General features: G+C 36.9%; 1 protein-coding gene across 3 annotated transcripts in view; it reads left to right on the forward strand.

Moving 5' to 3' along the window:
* PLS3 (plastin 3) overlaps window positions 1-20,395 on the forward strand; it is a 100,663-nt gene that overhangs the window by 70,591 nt on the left and 9,677 nt on the right. For all 3 annotated transcript variants that reach the window (XM_040265120.1, XM_040265121.1, XM_040265122.1), the window contains 6 exons: window positions 2,706-2,835; window positions 3,570-3,702; window positions 6,504-6,585; window positions 7,369-7,534; window positions 9,460-9,602; window positions 17,570-17,665. In XM_040265120.1, coding sequence (XP_040121054.1) covers window positions 2,706-2,835; window positions 3,570-3,702; window positions 6,504-6,585; window positions 7,369-7,534; window positions 9,460-9,602; window positions 17,570-17,665 — 750 coding nt within the window. The remainder of the gene's footprint in view (window positions 1-2,705; window positions 2,836-3,569; window positions 3,703-6,503; window positions 6,586-7,368; window positions 7,535-9,459; window positions 9,603-17,569; window positions 17,666-20,395) is intronic.

Here is a 20,395-nt window from a genome sequence, read left to right on the forward strand (position 1 = left end):
TAAACTCTTATGTCTCTGCATTGCTTTGGTTTGACCACTAGTGTTCATCTAGGAAGGTGATGACACTTTCAAAAGGAATACAGGACATATATGTTTCATAAAAGAGACTGGAAAAGATGTATAGAACCAGAGAGAGCACTATACACCAGGAGTTTGTTCATACATGATAAAGCAAGTCCCTCCTCTTGGAGGGAAAACAGCATGAAACAGTGAGCTCATTAGTATCACAACAGGCAGCTTTGAATAGATTCATTGACAACTCTCCAGCACAGTAGCTGGCCTGGTGTTTTCTCTGATTTCAGAGATTTTTGTTAAGCCAAGGCTTATACTCAAATTGTCTTATCATCCACTGGAGAGATTTCTTTACTAAAGTAGAAAATAAAGTGTTCATTCTCACGTGGTGAATCCATTGAACAAATACGTAAATCTTCAGTCATCTCCTATCTTTTAACATTTGTTTAAAATACAAAGAACAGATGAAAATACTATGAAACTGCAAATTTGCACTTGGCTGGAAGAATTTATTTAAAGATATTTAGAAAAGCAAGGCCATGTAAATTTTGTAAGACAACTGAAAATGTAACTAATTTAATTGCATCTTTGCATTCAACATGTCATTCTCAAGCATCAGGGGTTTAAGTAGAGCTATGTAATTGCATTAGAATATTGTAAAGATTCTTTTTTTTAATGATTATTATTTGTGTTACTCCTCTTTTGCATGATGTATGCAAATTTGGATTTTTTCAGCTAAAATTGTGATCGCGGAAGCAACCTAATTTTAGAAGGTAATGATCCTTAAGACAGAAATAATTGTAATAAGCAAATTAACTTTTCATATGTCATTCTGAGGCAGTAACTCCAAGGCAGTCACATTGGGAGCTTTTTTTTTGTGATTCCAGTGATTTATAGTATTTCAGTCTTGAGGAAAAGACTTAGATTTTGGATTTTAATTTACTAGACACTGTTCTACTAAATGAAGTAGAGTTCAGAATGAGGTGGGATAGTGAATATTGCTTTTTCACTGAGCAGATGGATAGTTACCAAAAAGAGACCTGTTTGAACAAAATGTATCACAATGAAAACTGCTACATTCCCAAGCAACCATTTTGTTGCATAACCTTGGCTTGGATGGTAAAGGGAAATAAATGAAATTCCAGTTGAAATCAGAGTGTGAGTAAAAATGATTTTAATAATTTGAAAATTACCCAGAGTACATGAATCAGCTCCACACTATTGATACTTAATAGGAGTCAGTATAATGGCCAGAGAGAAGGAAGAGTGATTTCATTGGTAGTCAGTTTATGTGTGTCTATATATTATACATAATAGATGGAGGCGTGTGCACACACACAAACACACACACCCATTCTAAAAGTCCACCTCTGAAATTACAGGCATAGCATAAAATCACAGCTATAGAAAGTAAATAAGCTCGATTTTGTAAAACATCGTGCTTACCATTTTCCTAAAGAAAATAATTGGGTTTATAAGTCCAAGGAAGACCAGGATTTAAGGATGGTAACAGGAAAAGATGACTTTGTGACAGGGTTACAGCAACTTTCCTACTGGTTACAAAAGTCACTCTCTTAGTCAATTAATTACAAAAAGGTGTCCTCCTGGAAAGACTAAATGTGAAAAGGCACTCGTGTTTCTGCCTGCCACAGTCTTGCACAAGACCCCAGGCCTGCTTAGGGAAGTGTGGGCTGTATTTCATGCCTGTTCATGCTTGCTGTCACAAACACAGCCTGAACTGCTAAATACCATGACTCTGTTCTGTGATCTCACATATAGGCTACCCCTCCTGAGGTGTGTGTATGAGTATGTACTTGTCAATAATGCTAAAGGCCTTTGAGTTATCTTCTATTTGCTCAGTGACTTTTCCATTAGAGTTCTAAGTTTCCTTCAATAAGCCTGGTGTGTTCCAAACAACTTTTAAAAGAGTTTTTATCAAAATACTACATCTTGCTCTTGCTTTTCTGGTGGTGGCTAATGTAGCCACGCACATTGATAGCTCAGGAACACGCTGGAGGGTTAGGTAAGTTCCAGTATTTCAGACTTACATAGGCAGATCTTTGAAATGTCCAGTCATTCAGTCAATCGGTTAGAGTAGGGTGTGAAATTTGCTTTGTTCCATCCTGGTATTGTGCCTTCTTGTGAAGAGAAAATCACTGAAAAGCCTCTTTTCTGGCTTTATTCATCTCCTGTTGCCAACTAAGCATATTTTCCCCCTTATTATTCTGTTCTAGCTGTTACCAAGCTACCCCAGGATAAGAAATAGTTTTTTTTTTTTGGTTGAACTATAAAATTTCCATATTTCTTTGCACTGTGTATCGTGCTTAAAGAAGGGGGAAATCCTTCAGTCTTTTCTTTGCAGGAAAAGAATAGAGTCTTTCTTGTTCTAGGAAATTTACAGATTTACCTATGCCTTTGAACTACGCTAGTTTTTGGCTTAAAGCAGATTTCAATGCATGTGGCATTTAATGTTTTTGACAAGTGTGTACAGTTGATTTCTGGTGCTTCATTTTTGGTAGCAGTATTGAAGTACTTGTTTAGCATTTTAAAAATTCAGGCTTAGTTTTGCCTTATCTTTTAACACTCATCACCTGTGGGGGGAATGTACGTTACCAGCATATAAAAGAAGATCAATATGCTTATGGTTGTGCCAGATTGAAAATTGTGAATCAGCAACATGTTTTCATTAATAGATTTTCCAAGAGGTAAAAAGCAGTGATATAGCCAAAACTTTCCGCAAAGCCATCAACAGGAAAGAAGGGATTTGTGCTCTGGGAGGAACTTCAGAGCTGTCCAGTGAAGGAACGCAGCATTCTTACTCAGGTAATGGTTAACACAGTGAACTACATAAGGTGCCTGCTACAATGTCGAGGAGAGGCTCTAGAAAAACCCTGCCTCCTAGGTAAGAATACAGTTGAAGTTGTTGTGGTCTGTATTTGGACTGGGGCTAATACTTGCCATAAAAGCATTACAGGTTTTATTATATAGCTTTGTTAGCTTGTAAGAGCCATGATACAATATGTGCACAATACTGATAGGATGCAACACATGATACAATAATAGGCTTTATTATAGCAGTGCATGCTAAGTCGCTTTAGTCGTGTCCGACTCTTTTACGACCATATAGACTGTAGCTCCCCTGGCCATGGGATTCTCCCAGCAAGAATGCTGGAGTGGGTTGCCACACCCTCCTCCAGGGGATCTTCCTGACCCAGGGATGGAACCCACGTCTCTTTTGTCTCCTGCATCAGCAGGTGGGTTCTTTACCACTAGCACCACCTGTGGTAATATAAATAGAATTTTTAAAGAATTTTGTAACTAACTTCTAAGAATTTTGTAATTTCTGTAAAGATCAGTTAACCTTGCTCTATTTCTTCGTTAATTTTATAGCTCCTAAGAGCTATTGTGTTGCATTCAATTGTTTGGGTTTCCAAAGAGGATAACACAGGCTTATGACACACTAACTGCTGTGCTCATGAACAGCTATTTCAGGCTTTAGAAGTCAAATATTTAACCTAAAGTATAAACTAATGTCTTCTTATTCCACATAATTTTAGAGGAAGAAAAATATGCTTTTGTTAACTGGATAAACAAAGCTTTGGAAAATGATCCAGATTGCCGGCATGTCATACCAATGAACCCAAATACCGATGACCTGTTCAAAGCTGTTGGTGATGGAATTGTGCTTTGGTAAGATTTCCAAGAGTAGTCTTCCATGTAATTGATACAGTCATTTCTGGATGCCTGACAGATTCTTCTTGGGGAAAAACTAGAATTGAAAGTTGTCTAGGTTCTGTCCATTTCATCTTCAGGTCTGTCTGTGAAAGTGCCACCAAAGGTGAATCTAAAACTCAGTCATTCAGGCTGGACACCTCTTTCTAGAGGAGCTTTCAGCTTCCAGTTTCTTCTCATCACTGAGCAAGCTAAGCATTTCTACTTTGTTAAGCCTTTTATGTCAGTATCTCTTAATTCTCAAGTACCATAAATTCCGAAAGAGAAAAACAGGCCACTTGTCACTTTTCAATCTTGAATTACTTATTTCTGAAAAATATGTTTGTCACTGCTGCTGCCTTAGACCCAACAGTGTCTCAGCCAAAAAGGTAAAAGATTATCAACAGCTTGTCAGTAGATTTACCTCTTTTTTGAGGTAGTGGAGCACAGTGGTTAACAGCATGCTCTACAGTCAGTCTGCCTGGTTCCTTTTCAGGCTCTGCCTCTCAGTATCTGTATAACTGTAATCAAGACACTGACCCCTTTGAACTCTCCTACACTATTGGTGGGAATGTAAATTGGTGCAGCCACTATAGGAAAAATAGAGTTACCATATGATCCAGCAATCCCACTCTCGGGCATATGTCTGGAGAAAACTAAAAGAGATACATGCACCCCAGTGTTCATAGCAGCACTGTTTTACAATAGCCAAGACACAGAAATGACCTAAATGTCAGTCTACGGGGAATGGATAAAGAAGATGAATGGAACACTACTCAGCCATAAAAAGAATGAACTTATGCCATTTGCAGCAACATGAATGGACCTAGAGATTATCATACTAAGTGAAGTCAGAGAAAGTCAAGTACTACGTGATATCATTTATATGTGAAATTTTAAAAAATGAACTTATTCATAAAACTAACAGACTCAAGGACATAGAAAACAAGCTTATGATTACCAAAGGGGAGAAGGGGAATGGTAAATTAAGAGTTTTGCATTAGCAGACACACACTATATATAAAGTGTACTATATACTATATGTAAAACACTATAGTGTTTTATAGTGTATATAGACATACACTATATATAAAATAAACAAGGTCCTACTGTATGTCATCAGTTCAGTTTAGTTCAGTCACTCATTTGTGTCTGACTCTTTGCGACCCCATGAATCGCAGCACGCCAGGCCTCCCTGTCCATCACCATCTCCTGGAGTTCACTCAGACTCACGTCCATCGAGTCCATGATGCCATCCAGCCATCTCATCCTGGGTCGTCCCCTTCTCCTCCTGCCCCCAATCCCTCCCAGCATCAGAGTCTTTTCCAATGAGTCAACTCTTCACATGAGGTAGCCAAAGTACTGGAGTTTCAGCTTTAGCATCATTCCTTCCAAAGAAATCCCAGGGTTGATCTCCTTCAGAATGGACTGGTTGGATCTCCTTGCAGTCCAAGGGACTCTCAAGAGTCTTCTCCAACACCACAGTTCAAAAGCATCATTTCTTCGGCACTCAGCCTTCTTCACAGTCCAACTCTCACATCCATACATGACCACAGGAAAAACCATAGCCTTGACTAGACGGACCTTAGTCGGCAAAGTAATGTCTCTGCTTTTGAATATACTATCTAGGTTGTATATCATAGGGAACCATATTTAATATCCTGTAATAAACCATGTGTGTGTGTTCATTTGCATCTGACTCTGTGACCCCATGGACTGTAGCCTACCAGGTTCCTCTGTCCATGAAATTCTCCAGGCAAGAATACTGGAAGGGGTTGCCATTTCCTTCTCTAGTAATAAACCATAGCAGGGAAGAATTATTTTTTAAAAAAAGGTACTTGACTGCTTTGCATTTCAGGATCCATCCATTATGATCCCCATATTATTGTGCTTGCTCAGAAAGTTGTTGTGAGCATTAAGTACATATTGGAACACTTAGAACAGTGCAGTGGGTATATTTCTGATGACAGTGTACAATATATAAAATTCATTTTTTTTTCCAATATGGTCATTTTGGTTGTTTAAAATGATGATTTCTTTTTAATGTGAAATATACGCTTTTACTTGCCACTTACAGGCTATAAAGAAATAATTGCCCACATATTTTTATAGAGAGACTCATATGATACTATTTATTTAATATTTAAATTTTGCATGGAAATAAGTATGCTTTTCTCTAAAAATAACTTGTTTTAGGGCAGTAGTATAAACATCTAGAATGTTAGAGTCTAACTCCAAATTTTATCAAATGAGGTTGTTCTAAGTCAGATCCTGCCCTAATTAATACTTTTCTTTCTATTGATATTATCACTGTATTTCTAGCACCAAATATAGTACCTGTGCATCATCTAGTTACTCAATAAATATTTGGTTAATGAAAGAATCTCATGCTTAACTAATTTTCACTCTTTGTAGATGAAATCATTTTAATTATACATTATATAATCTAACAGAGATATTCAGCTTCAATGTGGGATGTTATCAGTCTTAAGTTTTTAATATCTAAGTAATTCGTTCTTGTAAAAGAATGTGAAAAGTACAAAACATTAAATAAGAAAATATGCCCTAATCCCCAACTCAGAAATATTCAGCTACTATAAACACTTTGGTCTTTCCTTTATTTGCATTTTTATATGCATTTTTTTGATCAACCTGACTAAAGTCATACATTGCTTTTTTTCAGATTACATGAGATATGTGTTATAATAAGCCTTAAAATATTTGTGAATATTTATGGATTATTTAAAAAATAAGTCAATATTTTAAAATTTCTGTTTCAGTAAAATGATCAACCTTTCAGTTCCTGATACAATTGATGAGAGAGCAATCAACAAGAAGAAACTCACACCATTCATCATTCAGGTATGCACTCTTCTCTCCTTCCATGAAACTTATTATTTGAGGATCTGTTTTACAGACTGAAGGCTCTGCAGTTTTCATCTTCTCATTTAATTCTTACAACAGCTCTGAGTAGAGGATTATTTTCCAGATTTCATAGAAGCTGAGATGCAGAAAGATTTCAGAGCTATACCAAGGTTAATAATGCTGGAACTAAAGTCCAAATCCAGGTCTAACTGCAAAGCCCTATATTCTTTTCATTACATTTTACGTTCAAACATACAGAAATAAGCAAGCATGTTAAGCAAGCACGTTTAAGCTCTTAAGTTAATTAGCATGCTTAAAGAATGAAAGCTTTTATTTTCCATCTAGTATTAGGGTGTTATATAGCAGTATTTCCTCATGCAAGACCATCTCTTGGGGTGAGGAGATTCAGAACTGATAGAACTCTCATGTGTATTCAGTAGACCTCTCATTTAGGCATTTTAAGAAATTTAACACATAACCCACATGGATATACTTACTCTAGTAACTCAGCCTTTTCCTTTAGGGTCGGTATCTTTCAATAGGGACTAACTAAAAATGCTTTTAACTTGCCTTGGAAATCTGAAAAAGACTATAAAAATGAGGCTAGATTTGTTTTAGCTATGCTTTTAACACCAAAGCTTGGATATTGCTTTCTGTGGATCATGTATGGGTAAACTTAATACATAATTTCATTACTGAGTGTTATTTCAGTGAAGGGAGAAAAAGACTAAAAAACCAGAAAGGTCAAGAAGCAAGTATTATAAATTGGCTGTCTTGCAGGAAAACTTGAACTTGGCACTGAACTCGGCTTCTGCCATTGGATGTCATGTTGTGAACATTGGTGCAGAGGATTTGCGGGCTGGGAAACCTCACCTGGTTTTGGGACTGCTGTGGCAGATCATTAAGATCGGTTTGTTTGCTGACATTGAATTAAGCAGGAATGAAGGTAATGAAACACAGTCATGATCTTGAAAATTGTTTATTGGTTATTTTTTTTCTAGTCATGCAGACTGTCATGCTTTCACCTAATTGAGGTGATTAGATGATAACTAGAATTAACAGAAGGTAATGTTATAGTGTTATTCAGGAAAACAGCCTAATCATAACTTTCTTCTTTAGTAGTAATTAACACTTGTCTGGCTCTTTAGAATTCATTTCACAATAAAGACACGAAAACCCAGAGAGTTTAAGGAATTTGTGCAACGTTCTTTTCTGCTCTACTCACATAGTCCCCACCCATTACCACCCTCAGGCACACCATCTCCTATTAATTTTAATACCTTTTCTCTTCTATTATAGATTTAGGGCTCTTCAAAAATATTTTAACCTGCCCTTGATGGTCTCATATTTCCTGAATTAGCAGAAGCACCGTTTTTATAGCATAGATTTTGATATCACATCATAGACTTGTAGAATGTATAAGCATTGTGATACAATTGTCCTAAGGTCCTAGGAAGTGCTATATTGTCCTCTCCTTTTGAAGTTTAAAATATTAAGCATCGCTCCAAATATTCACATTTTCTTCCAGAAATCACCATATCAATCTTTAGTTACTTTGGGGGAAGAATATAAATTGGGAGTTCTCAGTATTTCTGGGTCTCACAATACCTGTCAGCAGTCCTATTCTGCACATTTATCCAAGACTTTATGACACTTACAATTTTCAGTCCACTCAAAGTGGCCTGTATTTGAACAAATAAAAATGTTCTAGTTGCTGGTCTCTTCAGAGCAGTATTTATCTTGTTAGAGTTGAAGTCCATTGAACAAGGAAAGGAAGACAACAAAATTAAACTACATTGGCTCATGCAATAAGTCAAATGATTTATCTCTGACAAGGTCTCAGGTGCAGAGAGGTCAGGCTGTTTAATCCTTTCCAGCCTTTTGACTTGGAGATGGAGAGCATGTGAAGGTTTCTGTACAAGTGACAATGTTGCCTCTGCCCTAACTTAAATCCCTCAGTGCCAGCATGACATGGTGTGAAGTGGAGTCTATGAAAGATGAAACTTGCCCATTAGAGATATTACTTAGACCTCTTTGGAAGCCAGGCAGTTTTAGTCTTCTTGTTCATTGTAAATCTCCTTTTATCTTATGGGAGGTAATTATTGCATAAGGACTGTACAACTTCTCCATGAAAACAGTGCCTAAATTTATATAGTTCTCTGTGCAGATGCTCAAGCTTCTACCTCTTACCTCTGGGGATATTTACCCAAAAACCCTTGGATTCTTCTGCATATTCAATTCAACAACAAAAAATTGTAAAAGAGCCTTTACATGTTAGGTGCTATAGAAAATGTAATGTTGAATTATTTTTCTTTAAAAACAGGTATGGCAAAAACCACTACAATATTGTAAAGTAATTAGCCTCCAATTAAAATTAATTAATTTTAAAAAACAGGTTTAACACTTCAAGAGTTAGTTATGCTTAAATATAAATACCAGAGGGTTTGAATACTCTTTTAATCAAAAGGCTCCAAAGTTTTAAACATACTCCCCCAAGCCTCTGATTTTAATATTATTTAAGAACAGTTTATGTAAATATATGACATAATGTGACAATGTTCAACTTAAAAGCTACAACTTACTTGGCATTTGGAATGTGAAGAATAATCAGGATGTTAAAATATGTAATTCTGTGTATTCTCATAATTAAGTGTTTCTATCAGTATCATCTTATAACTAATTATATACTTTTATTTACCTTTATTATTAGACTATGAGTACCTGAAAACCAAGAACTACCTCACAGTACTTTTTGTACCTCTGTTACTTACTTAACAGAGTGTCAAAAGACTCAATAAACATGTAAAACAGTAACAATATTACTGTTACCATGTAATATATTGGTTGGGTTTTTCTTTTTTACCTTTATAGCCTTGGCTGCTTTACTTCGAGATGGTGAGACTTTGGAGGAGCTTATGAAATTATCTCCAGAAGAGCTTCTGCTTAGATGGGCAAACTTTCATTTGGAAAACTCAGGCTGGCAGAAAATCAACAATTTTAGTGCTGACATCAAGGTAACTGTTTAGTTAAATACTTCAGTTCAGTTCAGTTCAGTTCAGTCACTCAGTCGTGTCTGACTCTTTGCGACCCCATGAACCGCAGCACGCCAGGCCTCCCTGTCCATTACCAACTCCTGGAGTCTACCCAAACCCATGTCCATTGAGTTGGTGATGCCATCCAACCATCTCATTCTCTGTTGTCCCCTTCTCCTCCTGCCCTCAATCTTTCCCAGCATCAGGGTCTTTTGAACTGAGTCAGCTTTTCACATCAGGTAGCCAAAGTATTGGAGTTTCAGCTTCAACATCAGCCCTTCAAAAGATAACTGAGGACTGATTTCCTTTAGGATGGGCTAGTTGGATCTCCTCACAGTCCAAGGGACTCTCAAGAGTCTTCTTCAACACCACAGTTCAAAAACATCAGTTCCTCAGTGCTCAGCTTTCTTTATAGTTCAACACTCACATCCATACATGACCACTGGAAAAACCATAGCCTTGACTAGACGGACCTTTGTTGGCAAAGTAATGTCTCTGCTTTTGAATATGCTATCTAGGTTGGTCATAACTTTCCTTCCAAGGAGTAAGTGTCTTTTAATTTCATGGCTGCAATCACCATCTGCAGTGATTTTGGAGCCCCCCAAAATAAAGTCAGCTACTGTTTCCACTGTTTCCCCATCTATTTGCCATGAAGTGATAGGACCAGATGACATGATCTTACTTTTCTGAAAGTTGAGCTTTAAGCCAACATTTTCACTCTCCACTTTCACTCTCATCAAGAGGCTTTTTAGTTCCTCTTCACTTTCTGCCATAAGTGTCATGTAATATGCATATCTGAGATTCTTGATATTTCTCCCCACAATCTTGATTCCAGCTTGTGCTTCCTCCAGCCCAGCGTTTTCTCATGATATACTCTGCACAGAAGTTAAATAAGCAGGGTGACAATATACAGCCTTACTTCAGGGGGACATAATAACATGGAGACTTCAGGCCAGCTTAAAGGAGGGAAAATCCTAAGAGTTTATCACCCAGCCTTGTTGCCTCTAGGCCCTGATGGAAGATTTCAGTAGAGAGACTGAGCCAAGTAAGAGCACCAGCACTAAGTCTAGCTTTCATTTTGTAGAAAGGGGTTTAAGTATTATAGTGCTAGCATTTTCTATTCTGCCTACCGTTCAACATGCTGTACAAAAAGATCGGCAGTCATGACTTCTGTTCCTAACTGCTTTTCCCAGGCCTCAGTGTACCTGTGTTAGTAAAGGCCTAGAAGAGAAAGGGCCTCAGGATTCCCCATCCCCTTTCTTATTTGGCAACACTTCTGTCATGTGCTGCCTCCTTCAAGCATTCAGTTCTTGGAGGTGGTTATATACTCTCATGTATGTCTGTATCTCCCACCTCAGCCCTGCCCCTATTTTTAAAATTTAAATATATTTAAAATAATTTTACAATGTTGTATTTGTTTCTGCCATACCACAACGCAAATCAGCCATACATTCCCCTCCCTCTCTAGCCTCCTACCCCTCTCCCCATCCCATCCCTCCAGATCATCACAGAGCACCAGACTGGGCTCCCTGTGCTATACTGCAACTTCTCACCAGCTATCCATCTTACACTTGATAGTGTATATATGTAGATGCTACTCTCTCCATTCATCCCACTCTTTCCCTCCCCGACTGTGTCCATAAGTCCATTCTTTACATCTGTGTCTCCATTCCTTCCCTGTAAATAGGTTCATCAGTGTCATTTTTCTAGATTCCATATATATGTATTAATCTACTATATTTGTTTCTCTCTGACTTCAGTCTGTATAACAGGCTCTAGGATCATCCACCTCACTAGAACTGACTCAAATTCATTCTTTTTAATGGCTGAGTAATATTCCATGGTGTATATGTATCACATCTTCTTTTTCCATTCATCTGTTGATGAACATGTAGGTTGCTCCCATGTCATGGCTGTTGTAAACATTGCTGCTATGAATATTAAGCTTCCCACATAGCTCAGTCGGTAGAGTCTGACTGCAGTGCAGGAAACTTGGGTTCAATCTCTGGGTTGGGAAGATACCCTGGAGAAGGAAATGGCAACCCACTCCAATATTCTTGTCTGGAGAATTCCATGGACAGAGGAGCCTGGCTGACTACATTCTATGGGGTTGCAAGAGTCAGACACGACTGAGTGACTAAATACATGTGAATATTGGGGTACATGGGTCTTTTTCAGTTATTATTTTCTCAGGGTATATGCCCAGTAGTGAAGTTGCTGGGTCATATGGTAGATTTATTCCTTTTTTTTTTTAAGCAATCTCCATACTGTTCTCCATAATGGCTGTATCAGTTTACATTCCCACCAACAGTATAGGAGGGTTTGCTTTTCTTTACATTCTTTCCAGCATTTATTGTTTGTAGAATTTTTGATGATGGCTATTCTGAATGGTATGAGGTGATAGCTCATTGTAGTTTTGATTTGATTTCTCTAAGGATTAATGATGTTGATCATCTTTTCATGTGTTGCTTGGCCATCTGTATGTCTTCTTTGGAGAAATGTCTGTTTAGGTCTTTTCCCCATTTTTTGATTGGGCTGTTTGTTTTCCTAATATTGAGCTATATGAGCTACTTATATAATCTGGAGATTAATCCTTTGTCAGTTGTTTCATTTGCAATTATTTTCTCCCTTTCTGAGGGTTATCTTTTAATCTTGTTTATTGTTTCCTTTGCTGTGCAAAAGCTTTTAAGTTTAATTAGGTCTCATTTGTTTATTTTCATTTTTATTTCCATTACTCTAGGAGGTGGGTCACAGAGGATCTTGCTGTGATTTATGTCAAGGAGCAGGCTACTTATATTTTCCTCTAAGCTTTATAGTTTCTGACCTGATATTTAAGTCTTTTTTTTTTTTTTTTTTTATTTTTATTTTTTTTTTTATTTTTTTTTTTAATTAATTTATTTATTTTTAATTTTTACTTTACAATTCTGTATTGGTTTTGGCATAGATTGACATGAATCCACCACAGGTGTACATGCGTTCCCAAACATGAACCCCCCTCCCACTCCCCTCCCCACAACATCTCTCTGGGTCATCCCCGCGCGTCAGCCCCAAGCGTGTCATATCCTGCATCAGACATAGACTGGTATTTCGATTCTTACATGTTATTATACATGTTTCAATGCCATTCTCCCAAATCATCACACCCTCTCCCTCTCCCTCTGAGTCCAAAAGTCCGCTATACACATCTGTGTCTCTTTTGCTGTCCTGCATACAGGGTCATCATTGCCATCTTCCTATATTCCATATATCTGTGTTAGTATTAAGTCTTTAATCCATTTTGAGTTTATTTTTGTCTATAGTGTTAGGAAGTGTTCTAGTTTCATTCTTTTGTGGCTGTCCTGTTTTCCTAGCACCACCTCTTGAAGAGGCTGTCTTTTCTCCATTGTATATTGTTGCTTGTTTTGTCAAAGATAAGGTCCCCATAGGTGTGTGTAAGTTTATCTCTGGACTTTCTGTCTTGTTCCATTGGTCTATATTTCTGTTTTTGTGCCAGTGCCATACTGTCTTGATGACTGTAAATTTGTAGTATAGTCTGAAGACAGGAATGTTGATTCCTTCAGCTCTGATTTTCTTTGTCAAGATCGCTTTGGCTTTTCAGGGTATTTTGTGTTTCCATAAAAGTTGTAACTTTTTTTGTTCTATTTCTGTGAAAAATATCATTGGTAGTTTGATAGGGATTACATTGAATCTGTAGATTGCTTTGAGTAGTATAGTCATTTTCACAATATTTCTCCCAATCCAAGAACATGGTATATCTCTCCATCTGTCTCATCTTTGATTTGTTTCATCAGTGTCTCATAATTTTCTGCATACAGGTCTTTTGTCCCTTTAGGTAAGTTTATTCCTAGGTATTTTATTCTTTTTTTTGCAGTGGTGAATGGAATTGTTTCCTTAACTTCTCTTTCTGATTTTTCATTGTTAGTGTATAGGAATGCAAGGGATTTCTGTGTATTAGTTTTGTATCCTACAAGTATACCATATTCATTGATTCATTCTAGTAATTTTCTGGTGGAATCTTTAGGGTTTTCTATGTTATCATGTCATCTGCAAATAGAGTTTTACTTCTTCTTTTCCAATCTGGATTCCTTTTATTTCTTTTTCTTTCTTCTCTGATTGCCATGGCTAGGACTTCCAAATCTAGATTGAATAATAGTGGCAAGGGTGGGCACCCTTGTCTTGTTCCTAATCTTAGAAGAAATGCTTTCAGTTTTTCACTATTGAGAATAATGTTTGCTGTGGGTTTGTTGTATATGGCCTTTATTATGTTGAGGTAGGTTCCTTCTGTGCCTACTTTTTGGAGCTTTTTTATCATGAATGGGTGTTGTATTTTGTCAAAAGCTTTCTCTGCATCTATTTATACAATCATATGACTTTTATCTTTCAGTTTATTGATATGGTTAATCACACTGATTGATTTGCATATGTTGAAAAATCCTTGCATCCCTGGGATAAATCACACTTGTTTATGATGTATGATCCTTTAATGTATTGTTGGATTCTGTTTGCTAAAATTTTGTTGAGGATTTTTGCATCTATATTCATCGATGATATTAGCCTGTAATTTTCTTTTTTGGTGGTATCTTTGTTTGGTTTTGCTCTCAAGGTGATGGTGGCCTTGTAGAACGAGTTCGGGAGTTCTCCTTCCTCTGAAATTTTCTGGAAGAGTTTGAGCACAATAGGTGTTAGCTCTTCTCTAAACTTTTGGTAGAATTCACCTGTGAAGCCATCTGGCCATGGGCCTTTGTTTGCTGAAAGATTTTTAAATCACAGTTTCAATGTTGGTGCTTGTGATTGGTCCATTTGTGATTTCTAATTCTTCCTGGTTCAGTGTTGGAAGGTTGTACTTTTCTAAGAACTTATCCATTTCTTCCAGGTTGTTCATTTTATTGGCATATGGTTGCTCACAGTAGTCTTCTATGATCCTTTGTATTTCTGTATTCTGTAGTAACTTCTCCTTTTTTGTTTCTAATTTTATTGATTTGAGTCTTCTCCCTTTTCTTCTTGATGAGTCTGGCTAGTGGGTTGTCAATTTTATCTTCTCAAAGAACCAGCTTTTAGTTTTATTGATCTTTGCTATTGTTTTCTTCATGTATTTTTCATTTATATCTTTACTGTTTTTGTCCTACTAACTTTGTGGGGGTTTTTTTTGTTTGTTTTTGTTTGTTTGTTTTGTTCTTCTTTTTCTATTTGCTTTAGGTGTAAAGTCTGGTTGTTTATGATGTTTTTCTCATTTCTTGAGGTAGGCTTGTATTGCTATAAACTTCCCTCTTTTGCTGTGTCCCATAGGTTTTGGGTCGTCATGTTTTCATTGTCATTTGTTAATTTCCTTTTTGATGCCTTCAGTGACCTGTTGGTTATTTAGAAGCAGGTCATTTAGCCTCCATGTGTTTGTCTTTTTTAGTTGTTTTTTTTTCCCTGTAATTCATATCTAGTCTCATAGCATTGTAGTTAAGAAAAAATGCTTGATACAATTTCAATTTTCTTAAATTTCCTGATGATTGTGACCGAAGATGTGATCTATCCTGGAGAGTGTTGTGTGTGCACTTGAGAAAAAGGTGTATTCTGCTGTTTTGAAAAGGGAATCTTATTTTTAAATGAATATTTTAAAAATTCTCCTTTGATTTTTTTTTAAAAAACATATTCTGCTTTTAATATTTTTAAAAAGCAGAGATTGCTGGGTAATGTGAAAAGGAACTTCCAATTTATGTTTGAGTTCAAATTTTCACCTAAAGCCCCATTTCAGAGTAGTAAGTTACATGCTCTTTGGGGCCTACTCTTTACCTGTCTTTCTCAAGTGCATAGGGAGAAGGCACATACAAATTCTTTCTGTACCTTTAGTAGGTAGTTGTAAGTGAAAGCACTTTCACAACTGTAATGTACTACTACTTAGGAGATAACCCCTGTGCCACTAATGGTAAGATCTGGGTTTGCATTCCATGAATTGCTCTGCAGTGGCTTTCACTCTCACCTGATTCTCCCCATTCTTAGAATAATTTCTGGCAAGTGTATCAAATGTACATAGTTGGTTCATTGAAAATACAGCTTTCTAGGCCTCTCCCAGAGATCTGTACTTGGCAGGTCAGAGCTTACATCTGGCCATCTCCATATTAAGCAACTTCCCTGGGGGATTGGGATGTACACAATCCATAGGAGTTACCATGAGAAACATTCCTTTATAATCTGTTTGGACTGTCAAGGCACAGTAATAGAAAACTTCCAAAGCTGGGAAGGTGATCTTTGGATATAACATTGATCTCAGGTGGCCTTGGCCTATAACAGCTTGAAGCAGGGATTCTGTTCCCAGCCAGAGACTGAGGTCAGGCTACAGCAGTGAGAGAACTGGATCCTATCCACTAGACCACCAGGGATGAGTGGGACCAAGGCCCTGGCCCATCAGCTGTGTAGAAATGAATTTCTACATAGAGATTGACAAGATGAGTAAAACAAGTGTTTATTAGCAGGAAAATGTATATGTGAATAGACACATGGGTGGGCTCAGAGAGACAGTTGCACCCTCATGGTGGTTTAAATCACTTTCATGGAGCATCTCTTCTGGGTTTCCTTTGGCCAGTCATCTTGCTTTGTCTGGTTCCGAGTCCGTATTTGGTTTATCTCAGGATCCTCCTATGTGTGCATGTATATCTCTTAGCCAAGATGGATTCTAGTGAAGAGGCCTATGGGTAGGTTGACATCACTTACTATGAGCTTGAGACAGGAGATACATGGGTCCAGGCTGAAGAGTTTCTCCCCATGTGGACAGAAATTCTATAATAGCAGAAGCTCCGTAAAAGCTGGATGATGGAGGAGGCTGGGCCTTGCCCAGATAAGAGATAAAAGAACATGTATTCCTCATTCCTGAAGTCAAGGAGACCTTCCTGACTACACAGGCACAGAAAGGCTCAATGGAGGTCAAAAGGGAGGTCTCCTCAATTTCTGGCTGGAAACCAAAGCCCTGCTTCAAGGCACTGTGGACTGAGAATACCCAAAATCACCGTGATGCTACCTCTTCTATCTCTTATCTGGGCAGGGCCCAGCCTGCTCCATCATCCAGCTTTTATGGAGTTTCTGCTATTAATATTATGGAGTTTCTGTCCACAGGGGAGAAACTGTTCAGCCTGGGGCCCCTGTATGTCCTGCCTCAACATGATAAAGAAACTTCACTCCAGTTCCTGTCCTCTGGTATTCCAGAGAGGCAGAATTGTACTTGACATGTGTGTTGAAGACCCTCATTAAATGTTTACAGTAATACAGTGGTTTTCAGGTTTTGTTCTGTGTAGCATCCACATAGCCTGAATTCACCCAGCCCACATCCCGTATGAGCAATGCCATTTTTGTTTTAGGTATTGGGATTCCAAGTAAAAGTGTTCAAGTGTTGAAAGAGGTCAAGGGCTTAAAGAGAAGCTCATTTGGGTAAATATATTCAGATGATTAAGGGTTTACTGTTATTTTACCACCTCAAGTAGAACTCATTTCAAAATTTTTGTCATTTCAATTTATAATTTAATGCATTGTTAACCAATCTCTTCTCCATAGGTTATGATATATACATATTATGCTTTGTCATGATATAACCTGTTTATTTTCTCTTTCCCTATGCTTCCTGGATTTCTCTTATCCTACTTGTTTCTCGTGCTTGTTTTATCTGTCAAGCTTATTGACTTCAGTAACTCAGTGAAGGTACAGAACTAGTTATATGTTTTCTAGCATTATTGTATTGATGATTTCAATAAATTGTAAAGTCTTGACAAAATCCAGTTCATCCATATTCAAGGCAGACATAAGGCCAGATAGGTGGACTTTTCTGGGAAAAGGAACTGTTAAATTAGAAGATAGAGATTTGTGTCGCATTCTTACAAAATCCAATTCAAATATCCTTCCACACATGGGACAATAGGATACATTCATTCTTTGTAAATGTGATCTCACTGATATTTGCAATTCATTTTTAGGATTCCAAAGCCTATTTTCATCTTCTCAATCAAATTGCACCAAAAGGACAAAAGGAAGGTGAACCACGGATAGATATTAACATGTCAGGTTTCAATGTAAGTATAGGTGTTCTTGTGAATTCTACAAGCTTACAAAATTGTCAATTTCTTATAAATAACAAGAATGCTTATAATTGCATGTTATGATGTTGGCAGTTTTAAGTATTATCTTAAATTTTATTACTGTAGATATAATTTGTAGACAGAAAGACCAGCTTTGATTTATGTTAATAGTTTATTAATGAGTTCTGTGGTTATGATGGTGTTGGTTTTTATGGATGGCATAAAATATTCAGAGTAAATGTGGGGAAATAAGCACTAGAGGCTAACCTTTTCTGAGTTTTTGGATTATAATCACAATGATAAATTTAATGAAAACATATTCATATATGCATCTGTAATATTCTTATATTGAGAGTAATGTGAATATGTTTACAAACTCCTGATCCCTGAAATCCAGTTTGGTGAATTACTGTCACGGACGATGTTCCCTTGTTATGTCACTTATTTGCTCAATGACCTTGGACAAATTCCTTTGTTCATACATGAAGTAACAAGTCGGCCTAGACTATTGAGTCTCAACTTTCTAGGATCCTGTTGTTCTTTGTACTCATTAGATATGGAATGGATTCTACTGATTTTTAAAAAATGCACATTTCTAGCATATTTCATATCCACTTCAGATTGAGTGGATTACACTTGCTAAACCTTTTATGCTGCCCTTACCAGAACTGAATTTGTCACTGACTTGTAGTACTTATATTTCTGTCTGTTTTTAAATGTGAAATTCTTCAGTTCAGGTCACTCTTGGCACAAATGAGGGGCCCTCCTGTGCATGAAGGAAGCTCTCTGGGATGGCTAGTCAGGTGATCTTATGCCTCGGTAGATAACACCAGTGTATTGATTATGATTATGATACACCTCTTCTCCAGTCACTTCTTCCTGGTTGATCTTAAAGCACTCCCTTCATTGTCTCTATCCTCCTCAGAATCCTTTAAGGATTCCCCATAGACTCAAGAGTTCAGTCTGAAATGTTCTGCTGAGCATGTGAAGGCCTGCTACACCATCTTGCTCCATCTCTTCTAGCCAGGGCAATTTCCTACTGCTCTGTCCACACACTCATTTTACTGTTGAGTCTTTTATCATGCTTTTCCCTTGTTTTTCAGTGTCCTTTATCTTTCTCAGTCTTATACCTTCTTTAGGGATATATATCTCCATCATAACATCCAGTTTCCTCATGATCCTTTGTGATCCCTCTCTGCCCCCATACTCTTCCATCCTAGGCAACCACTGATTTGCTTTCTTTCAATTTAGTTTGAATTTTTGAGAATTTTATGGAATCATATAACAGATGCTCTTTTTTTAAATCAAGCTGCTTTCAGCATTATTATTTTGAGATTCATCTGTGTTGTTACATAAATCAGAAATTCATTCCTTTTTTATTGCTGAATAAAAGTCCAGTGGATGGATATGCTATAATTTGTTATCCATTCACTATGATGAACATTTGGATTGTTTCCAGTTTGGGGCTATTACAAATATAGCTGCTCTGAACATTCATATACAAGTCTTTGTGTGAGTTAAGGCATTCATTTATCTTTGGTAAATACCTAAGAGTGGAATGGCTGGGTAATGGTATATGTGCATTTAACTTTTCTAAGCAGCTGCCAAGTTGTTTTCCAAAATGGCTGTACCATTGCACATTGCTACCAGTAGCATATGAAGGTTCCAGTTCATCCACATGTTCACTGACACTTTAATGTGGTTAGTTTAAACATTAAGAATTTTAACAGTGGTAGAGGTGTCTCACTGTGATTGTAATTTGCATTTCCCTAATGACAAATGATGTTGAACATCTTTTCATGTAGTTGTTTGCTGTCTATACATCTTTGTTTAAACACTTTACCCATTTTAATTGCATTGTTTGCTTTCTTATCAAGTTTTGAGTGTTTTATATATTTTGGATATAAGTCCTTGATTAGATATATGATTTGCAGACATTTAGTCCCAGTGTTTTTCCAAGAACAGACATTGTTTAATTTGGACAAAGTCAGATTTAGTCATTTTTTTTCTTTGACAAATCATGCTTTTGATGTTGTATCTAAGAAATTTTAGCCTAACACAAGGTCACAGACATTTCTTCTTATGTCTCCTCTTAGAGGTTTTATAGTTGGGGTTTTATATTTAGCTTTATATTTATAGTTTTGAGTTCATACATTTACATGTGTGTGTGTATTGAAGGTTAATTTTGAATATGATGTGAGGTATGGGCTGAAGTTGTTTTGGGCATATATATTTTTTCATTTGATTATTTTTTGTTTCATTATTCTGTATCTAATTTTTTAAAATTGTTGCTATTTCAGTGTTTCCTTCTACTCCAATATTATCAGTGCTTTTTGTTTAAGAATGCCAAGATGATTTAAAAAATACGGGATTTAAAAATAAAGATAGTAAAAAGCATGAACCAGAAGCATTAAAGTAACAAGTGACAGACTGAAAGAAATAGAATAGGCTCTATGAGATGAACTCACTAGGCTCATGGAGAATCCCAAAGGCTGAATCCCAGTCAATTGCCTATCTGCTGGTGGTTACTGATTGCTCTGCAAAGATAACAGTGAAGGGTAACACAGTAAATACCCATTCTTGTGGAGACCTAGATGATCGAGGCACCTCACTGGAGATGAAAAAAGTAAAGATAGCATCACCCATTAAAGACAGAGAGTTAAGACTCTCAAATTATAGAATCTGAACTATGTTGGTTTATAAGTAACATTTCCTAAATTTCCT

Source organism: Oryx dammah, unplaced genomic scaffold (assembly GCF_014754425.2).
Source record: "Oryx dammah isolate SB20612 unplaced genomic scaffold, SCBI_Odam_1.1 HiC_scaffold_23, whole genome shotgun sequence".
Taxonomy (NCBI): Eukaryota; Metazoa; Chordata; class Mammalia; order Artiodactyla; family Bovidae; genus Oryx; species Oryx dammah.